Here is a 9,884-nt window from a genome sequence, read left to right as displayed (position 1 = left end):
CAGTTTCAAAAATTGCATGCACGATGGTCTTTATGGATGTCGATTATGGGATGTTTCCATTATTACACAAAGTAGCAGGAATGTAGTTCAGCCTCAGTGTCAGACACAGAAACTTTGACACAAACATGTTACACTTACTGGAAGCTCCACTGAGTTTTGCATATCTACATTTAAGGAACAGTTTGACATTTTGGGAAATGCACTTTACTGCTGAGACTTAGATGAGAGGATCGACACCACTCTCACATCTGTATGCTGAATATGTAGCTTGAGCAGGCAGCTGGTCAGCTTAGTTAAGCTAACTAGCTTAGCTATCTTACCTACGGTTGGTCATAAATAAAGACCTGTTTTGTTAAACAAGAAAAACAACAGTAGTGCTGCTTTATCAGGAGACTAAAGTACATTAATGAACAACACAAACTCAGTTAGCTAATCTAACTAAGAATTAATTAATTCTTTAATTTATTCAAAAACTGAAGTGTAAAAATGACTGGTAACTTCCTTGAGTATTCACTGGTTACCTGGCAACAACAAAATAGTTGTTAATTGGCTAATGGCTAACTGATGGTTAGCCCTGAGGGCTCATCATACTGCAACTTAAGAAAACAGATGCAAATAGACAAAACACAAGCAAACTGAGAAAACATCTTCATCAATTTGACAACAAATCTGCTGCAAATACACACAACACAACCGAATACAGAAACATGCTGCAAGTAGCACAGACACCGATGGAAATGTTTCCAGGGGACACAAAAAAAAGTGCTGAACCCGTCTGGGACGCACTTGCTGTTCAGTCAAACATACTTTATAACACGCTTTGTGACCTTTGAAGTTATGAAGATGGCTTCAGGTTCAACACTTTGTTGTGTCCCCTGGAAACACTTTGTTGTCACCTGTGCTACTTGCAGCGTGTTTCTGTATTTGGTTGTGTTGTGTGTATTTGCAGAGCATGTGTTATCAAATTGATGATGTTTTCTATATTTGCTTGTGTCTTGTCTATCTGCATGTGTTTCCTTAAGTTGCAGTATGATGTATTGAGCTCTCAGGGCCACCGTATTAACTTCAGTTTTTGTTATGAATTAATTAAATCTTACAAAATTATATATAACATGCTAATTAGCTAACTTTAGAGTTGCTGGTGGTTTTTGTTACCTTCAGATATATCCAGGCTAGCTGTTTCCCCTTGTTCCCAGTCTTTATGCTAAGCTAAACTAGCCTTCAGCTAACTCTAGCTACATATTGAGAATACTGACATGAGAGTGGCATCAGTCTTTCTCATCTAATTCTCAGCTTTAAGGTTGTGGTTATAATGGCATCATTAGAAAAGTAAAAAACAAAGTATTAACATTTTAAAAGATACAGTAGTACACCATCATCATTTCTTTTTTTTTTCTTTTTTTTTTTTAACAACTGAACCATTAAATATGTCATCCTTACTGACTGTACATGTATTGTTGGTGTCACACCTCCCCAGTGCTACAATCTGCTGCTTTCTACAGGATAGTCCAGTTTCACATACAGTACACATCTGGATTTTCAGCAAACACAGTGCCGTGTTTTTGTTCATGGTTGTTTTCCAGCTCTACTACAGCTGAGTAGTTCAATTCCCTCCATAGTATTGTCACTTTAAAAGAAGCACAAGCCATTAACTGGCAATATAATCTGTATCAGCTTCACTACCTCTACAAACATGCGACTCCCACTGTGACCCATTACATCAGCACGTCTCAGTGGTCTCACAAATTGCTTACACTACTACAAAACTCACATAGGATCTCTGTCTATTTTCTCTTTTCATCCCCAGTCATCCAACCTGTGTGTTTAGTAACTAAGACTGAAAGTAAAATCAACTTTACAAGAGCTACAAATTTGTCCTTCTGCTCACACCGGCTCTGAAAAAAAACAAAAAACACCCTGCAATCAGTCTGTTATTCTATTGCACAGCAGAGCCACAGGGACATGAGAGCGCCGGATGATCACATCGCAGCACAGCGCCTCTACAGTGGTTTTTGGGTGTCAATGCCCTGCTTATAGGCACCTCAGCAGTGGCGGTGCTACCCTTCGGCTACCAGCCCACTTTAGCAAAACCGATTCATCACACAGAACACACACGTCACACGTGAAGGTTAGCTGTTCCTCTGCTCAGCCTCCCTCTGCGCTGAGGAGGAGGAGCTCTGGCTGTCCTCTGTGTCGTCTCCCTCTGCAGGACAATCAGGAAAAGGAGAAAATTTTTAGCTCGGTGTGGTATGAAAATCAGAAAACCAAACATTTATTATCTCAACCACATTTGTAATTCTTTCCTGATCTCACAGTCAACAAAAGACTGAGAGACTGTTAACTTGGGACTGACTCTGTAGCAATTAGCCCTCAAGCTATGCGGCTCTGTAGCTTCACTACAGTAGGTAAATAAAAGCAACACGAAAAATAAAACTTTTGACTTACATAACTTCTAACATATTATCTCTCTAAGTGATGATGATCTAATTTTGCATAGCTTTGTCCAAAGAGCAGTGTTTGTATTTTCCACACAGCTGCAGAAAGGCTGATGAAAGTCAAGCCCATCTTTCTTCTTCTTGAGTGTGTCTCTTTATTTAGAATACAACACCCCTTCACAACAGTACACCTACAACACATGCCTGCACAACACGCACAATAAAAAACACAGTAAAATGGCTTCTAAATAACCAGCAGAATAATAATATAATACTTTAACTGCGCCTGCAGTTAACCCCATAAAGTCCCTTTTACGTAGCCTATAGATATTACGATGAGAGCACACTAGATGACTTTTATTTTGACTTGATAAAAATATGAGCCCGTGTTTGTCCATCATGATCATTTTTCCATGATCAGGAAGCTTGTTTGTATTTACATATAAATGACTTACATGAGATCAGAAATGGAGCAGACTGAGAGTAAACATGGGGCTGGGATACTTTTATGTACCGAGCGATTTGGTTTGATAGTATCGAGGATGGAGAAATGCCTCGTCATTCGTTACCAAATCTTGATGTCTAAGGAGTAAATGTGTAAGTCTCACCAGCGTCAGTGAGCCAATGAACATGCAGCGTGCTTGGACCCAGCTCTAGTAATGCTGGTGATTGGCTGTTTAATTACACGAACACGTTTGAGTGTGTAAAGAGACCGAGCTTAAAAATAAAACAAAAATTTGTTCCGTGTTGTGTATAGTTATTTTCTTTTTGTTGAAATGGATTTGATAAAAAAAAATTTATCGAAAAAATATTGATAAGAATCGGTATCGAAGTGAAGGTATTGGTATGAACGATACGCAGCCACAGTATGTGCAAATAAAGAACAAATTGCAACATTTTATTTTGAAAGGTTGGCATACAGAAGACGCAGGAGGTGGTTTCCTTGTAGAGCCTCAGTAAAATTTAACAATCCAAGCAAGAACATTGTGACCAACCTAAACTGCTTTTAGATGATGAGACACTACGCACAGTACAACTCAAGGTGTTGTGCTTCCGTCTACATGCAATGTTATTTTTCATTCAACATATTGTGTTTAACTGTGGCGCCTCAGTCAACATCACCTTTATATCAATGGAAACACATGCAATGCTTCTGTTCCGCCTCCTGACACACTTCCATAGGTGAATACACAATACTGGCCCAACACAGCGCAGTGTATTACAGTATAACAAGTATATACAGTATTACCTCCCCCTCCCGCGTTGATGTGCAGCTGGGACAGGGACAGGGTGAGGGGCAGCTCTCGTCCCTCGGGGTCGGTGGGACTCTGCAGGATGTCGTGCAGGGCGTTCCTCCGTCCCGTCCTGCCAGAGGCAATGAAGTCCGCATACGTGGCCTCAACATCAGACATCGCTCGTGCATCGTTCACACAGCAACACCTGCGAGAGGAGGGGAGCAGCTTTAATCAACACACACCTCCAGAGGTTCACCTCCATATGTCAGAGTGTGGGAACCTACTCCTGAAGCCAGTGAGAGACCCCCAGTCCTTCATAGTACTTCATACCCCATTACACATACACATACATATTTATCATATGACATGTTACTCAAAAGGCAGTAACAGGACTACAGTTTTCATTTGAGTTAATTTTATATCTCCAGTTTATATAGTGATGTATGGTGTAATAATTTTAATCCCACTATGTTTAATTATAAGAGTAGTATTAGCCACAGTATTAGCCTCATGTCTGCAGTCTCAACAGTTCTTCTTTATATTCATTCACAGCTTTACAATATGAAGTATCTGAAGCTAATACAGGCAGCCCGTCCATGATGAGGCCCTCAAGTCAGGTACCATGTAAAGCCGGGACCACAAGTCAGATCAGATTCTTACAGTAACTCATAAGGTGATTTTATAGTGTCTGAGTCCCGTTTCAGCTTTTTCTTACCTTCAGTGATTGGTCTATCAGTGCTATAACCCGAAGCTACATTACTAGGGAGTGACTTCACCTACAAGGCAGAGCGACGGGCCCGACATCACATCAACCGATCCAACAAAACACAAATCCAAAAAAAAAAAGAAGAAGAAAATTCAAAATACAAAACAGAGAAATCACCACAACCGAGCGGCGACCGGCGGCTACAGATCCAAACGCCTCACGCTACAAGCCGCAACGTGTCAGCTGCATGAAAACAATCCAACAATATCAATCACATCAGCAGGACGGTTTGAGAAGTCCCCGATCTATTCTCCATGGCCGCCGCATCTTCCTCCTTCGCGGCCAATGAGCTGCCAACAAGCCGCATCTGAGCGCTGATTGGACAGGAGACACAAAAGGATGAGAGGAGAAGGCTCTGAGTAGCACCAAGCCCGATGATGCGTTCAGGGTCACCTCGTAAAATATCTGTTTGACTATCCATCTCTCTATGTTGTTCTTGGATGTTGGGCTGTTAATAATAATAATAATAATAATAATGATAATAATAATAATAATAATAATAATAATAATAATAATAAAACAAGCAACAAAAACGTGCAGACAAATCAATCAAAATAAAAAATAAAAACAATAAAAACAGAATGAAAATAGAGATACAAATTAGCAATATAAAACTGTGAAGTTGTGAAGTTGTTTTGGATTAAAGTAGCTAAATAAAATAAAATAAAAAAACAGACAAAACTAAGTGTAACCTAATGGATAAAGCAGCATGTCCATACTGTAGTTTCAGTGGATACAGTGTGAGCACTTTGGCAGATTAATGCAGATGATATTGTAGAATCAAGGCTAAAGTTGTAGAGATTTATTGATTGCTTGATTAATCAGTCAACAGAGAATTAATCGGGAACTATTTTGATAATCAAATAATCTATTAAGTTAATTACAAAGCAAAAATGCTAAACATTTAATGCATGGACGAAACTCAGACTCATTACTTATAATATAATTGAGAAAACTTTTGGTAAATGTATCAATAATGAAAATAATTCTTAGTTGCAGCCCTAACCTTGGTGTAAACATGAGGAAGACCTGAAGGCAACAAGAAATATAATCATATAATCAATCTTTACAGTTTTATGACTTTATTGTTTTTATTGTATTCAAAGCATTTACAGTCTGCTGCACCATGTGTTGCAGTGGAGGTTAAACCATCTAATATACAGCTTTTCAGAGAATATAATTATCTTTATCTTTATATACAGTGGATACACTGATGTATTAGCTGTACTCTATATTATACAGAGAGCTTTTATCATCCAGAGGCACCACAGTGAGTTGCATCAAGTCTGGGTCCAATAATCAGAGGGAAGAACACATTTTGGGACATATTCTGATTCAACATCAACCGTGAACAAGTTAATGCGAAGACATAATTCTGTGTAATATTCATTCACACCACAGGGTGGGGCTCTTGTCATTATGAATGAATACAGCTCTCTATTAACTTAATGTAATTTGCATACTCGCATGAAAAAGCTCATAACAGAAGAACTGTAGGACCATAATGGATTTATGAGACATCATCTGAAAAGTAACATCTAGTTTCTGAAAATGTGCTTGTTTAGCATAGGACTAAAACCCCACCTAAATTACATCAGCTCATACATGGTATTTTTTTGTCCTCACCTGAAAAAAGTCATATTTGATAACAATAACTAGGCTTTTATACAAGAACTATGAAAAACCATCATATCCCTCCTTGTCAAAAAACTCTTGTCAAAAACTCCTGTGTGACGTTTCAGGCCTCTGGACCTAATATAATGGTATAATTATTTTTTTGACTGGCGTCCTTGAACATCTCTAAACGGAAAACTGTGCTTTATGTGTTTAATCTGAAACAGTAGAAAACATTCTGAAGCATTTTGATGCCTAAAAAACTTTGTTTACACCATGTTGCTCCTGCCCAACCCCCTCTTGTCTGCCCTCATTGGACAGGGCAGACGCCTGTCTTGAAGCTAAAATGATTGACAGAGGCCGTAACCAATAGCAGCGCTTTCTCTGACTGAAACAATCGCGTCTTCCGTTTTTTCCGCTCGGGTACGCTCGCTGTCGTTACCCAGGCCTCCCGGAGTGACACCTGAACGGATGTTTGCCGGGAAACGTCCGGTTTGTCGCCAGTAAGTTAACGAACACAAGCATACCCGCTGACAAACACCCGGAAGGAGGGAAAATGTTTGAAATGTGTAGAAAAAGTGCCGCAAATAAAGTCGCTCGACAGTCTCTCACGGCCTTTTCATGATGATTTTCATAACTTGGAATACTTTAATGAAAAAAACCCTTTTGATTTTTGTGACCTGTGGACCCTTATGGATGAAAGGAATATACACAGACGCAGAATGGACCGACAATGGGATTTCACAACCTCTTCAATAGTAGGTTTTGCTGGTTTACAATGCTGATAGATATTAATTCATTTTAATTATGTGCTTATGGTTACTGAAGAATGACCCGAATATTTGAAATGTGGAGACTTCAACTGATCTAACCAGGTATAGCATGTTAATACTGACAAAAGTTTAAGCACTTATACCTTCAGAACAGCTTCTTAAAAACTTTGGTGACCTGGTGAATTTGAATTACACCACAAACCTGTACAAATTTCACTGTTGGAATCAGTCAACAAAGAACTCAGGGTTGTATTATAAGGAAATTTAATTCAAAACAATGATGTGAGAATTTGTTACCAGCTACAAACAGATCTAAACACAATGAACAATTATTCTGATGCAGAAACTCCATGTGTTTCCTCTTTCCACAGAGGTCGTGCATCAGCTAGAATGACTAAATATCTGGAAGGACCCAACACTTACCCAAAATGCACTGTATCAAGTTGTTGATGGGGTGTCAGTGGGCTAAAGGGCCATTTCTCATATTTCAGGTAGTACATTATTGATCTTATATTATTATAAAGAGTAAATGAAGCCCCAATCCTCTCATCTCGCTGTAGTGATGTACGAGCCCATAGGTTGGTTGTGTAGCAGGTTATTATAACCCATAGTTACATTTTGTTGCTAGGCGACATCCAGTGGATGTAGAAACTATGACAGGAGCAAAGGGAAAAGTGCGGTGATGTAGCATAAAGCCCCCGTTAGGAGGTGGTTGTGATGGATGGATGGGTCAACCAAACACAGGAGTGTTCGATCCCCAGCAAAACCAGCAGTTTATGTCGTTTGTTTTATCCGTGACCGTTCAACAAAGTTATCCTTGTTGTTATTATTGTAACCATGACAACATAGACCGCCGAATGTTGATGAAAGTACTTATTTTAACCAAAATCACGATCTTTTCCTAAACCTAACCAAGCCATGACAATTATCATAGTTACCACAGCGACGATCGCTATGCCCTCTAGCTACAGTTGTGTGTTCATTGTGGTATCTATGACAACCGAGGTTCGGTAGGCACGCCGTAGGGGCGCTATTGCAGGAGACGCTCCTATGGGCCGTATCAGAGGGTTGTAGGAGTTGTTGTGATGTACAGGTGTACTCCAGGACCTTGTGACATCACTGTTGGGTTACAGGTGCAACAGGGTACATTTCTGACCACACATTGTTTTTTAGCTTGGTTTCAAGTCACTCTTTCTGCACTATAATAGCTTCAGCTATAAGGAGAGGGTGAGGATTCAGTATGTTACTTACTGACACCAGCAGTTGTACATTTGTAGAGCAGCTTGTCTGTAATCAGTGAGTCGGTGTAGAAGCAACAGGTGAAATACACAAAAACAGATTGTTATCAGTGTCGACTTTTAAACAGCCATGAGTCCAGCGCTAACACTGACCACTGTGAATGTCTCAGACTGTGTTGCTGTGGAAACACTTTCTCCTCTTTGCGCTCGCGGCGCAGGGTTTCAGCACAACACATCTGGGAGGTTTTGAAAAGGTTTCTGATTAGCAGCAGAGAGTTGATATCAGATCTCTCCCACCAGCTTCAGAAGCCGTGCGGAGACACTTTACTGTCAGATCTGAGCTGGTGGCAGCAGGATCCACAGAGGCGCAACTCACTTACTCACTGGCAGTCTGTAATGCTGTGCTCTACTTCTCTGAAGTCTTACCTTGGTTTTTCCAGTAGCACTTGGTTACTGATGTCTTAATAACCTGCAGACTGTCCATGATTACTGCATAAAACCCGCAGTATTATGACCTTTAAGAAACGTTACTAAAATATACGTCATATCTGGCTGTTTGAAAGCTGTATGAAGTTTTCTTTTTTCTGCTCTTTAATATTTGCACCGGCTGTGATATGTTCAGCAGTATTCACAGCTTTTTCTGACCACTTCTGAAAAACATTTCTGAGAAGAGTATGTTCAAAAATACTCTAAAATATTTTTTTTTTTAAAGGTATAATGCTGAGTTAAAATCTCATTACCTGCAGATATAGGGTTTTTTGTGTTCCCTATAAAGTGCTTATCACCTCCATGAAGCCACAGACAGGATTCTCAACCCACAATCCACCCCGACCATTCAGTGCAGTTTATTAATGCAGCAGTTTTATTATTCAATAAAACATTGTCTCTGAACATGAGCCAGAGATTATGTTTGTCACTTCATTGGGAAAAACGATTTAGTAATATATAAACATAATTTCTACGAGACAGGGTTTTAATATTTGCAGCATTCAGCGGTTTTAATATGACGAACGTGAGAGCTGTGGATATTTGAAGTAGGCAGGATCTTCTTCTGTGTCCCTGAAAATGGCGTACGCTTTGTTTGATCAACAAATGTTACCTGAAACGTTTTGAAAGCAGACTGTAGGTTTGCAAAGACCGCATTAAGAGAAAAAACATGCATAAAAATGTTGATTAAATAAAAAACATTTTTGATTATATAAATAAAAAGTGGCAGAGATTGTATTAGTTTAGAATATAGTGAATAAAAGTAGAACTACAGACTCTTGCAGGACACTTTTAATAAACTTGACTTGGAACTGGATAAAGTTCTGTTTGAGCTCTACCACTGAGGCTGTCACAAACCATTTAATGGGTCGCCCATGCTAATGAGAATAGATGGATAGTCTTTCCAGTAAAATATGACAATCTGAAATACTTTAAAAATTGCCCGGTGGTGAAGAAAACAAGCCTGTTTTTCTTTTTATGCAGCAGTATGGATGTCCTGGTTTTAGGCTGATCTCTAATTCTTTTGCTTATGGCACTGAAACTCCCATTAGATGGATGTTTGGTTTGTGGCAGTTTGCAGTGGATCAATAAAACCTACAGCTTCTTCCTACAGTATCTTCAGTAAACATTAGAGTTTTCAGTCTCCCGCCGACAAAGACTCCCTCCGCCTGGAGCCTCTTTCTGTCTTTTTGATTTTTAGATGAAGGTTAACCTTCAGAGGGAGGAATTTCTTTACAAGCTGCCTCTACAGAAAAGGATGTGAGTCAGTGAACCTCGGTGAAGGCGGTGTCATGTTTTATTCACCACAGAAGACGTGGTTCGCTGTAACCTGAGCA

General features: G+C 39.5%; 1 protein-coding gene across 1 annotated transcript; it reads right to left on the bottom strand.

The window, feature by feature from the left end:
- Positions 1–917: 917 nt before the first annotated feature.
- pkia (cAMP-dependent protein kinase inhibitor alpha) lies at positions 918–4,702 on the bottom strand. The gene is made up of 3 exons (XM_022768930.1): positions 4,386–4,702; positions 3,685–3,875; positions 918–2,203 (listed from the first exon to the last, which is right to left on the bottom strand). The coding sequence occupies exons 2-3, from the start codon at positions 3,845–3,847 to the stop codon at positions 2,130–2,132; spliced, it is 237 nt and encodes a 78-aa protein (XP_022624651.1). The 5' UTR covers positions 3,848–3,875; positions 4,386–4,702; the 3' UTR covers positions 918–2,129.
- Positions 4,703–9,884: the final 5,182 nt, after the last annotated feature.

The sequence above is a fragment of the Seriola dumerili genome, unplaced genomic scaffold (genome assembly GCF_002260705.1).
Source record: "Seriola dumerili isolate Sdu_G_001 unplaced genomic scaffold, Sdu_1.0 BDQW01001892.1, whole genome shotgun sequence".
NCBI classification, from domain to species: domain Eukaryota; kingdom Metazoa; phylum Chordata; class Actinopteri; order Carangiformes; family Carangidae; genus Seriola; species Seriola dumerili.
This window is presented reverse-complemented; position numbering and strand designations above follow the sequence as displayed.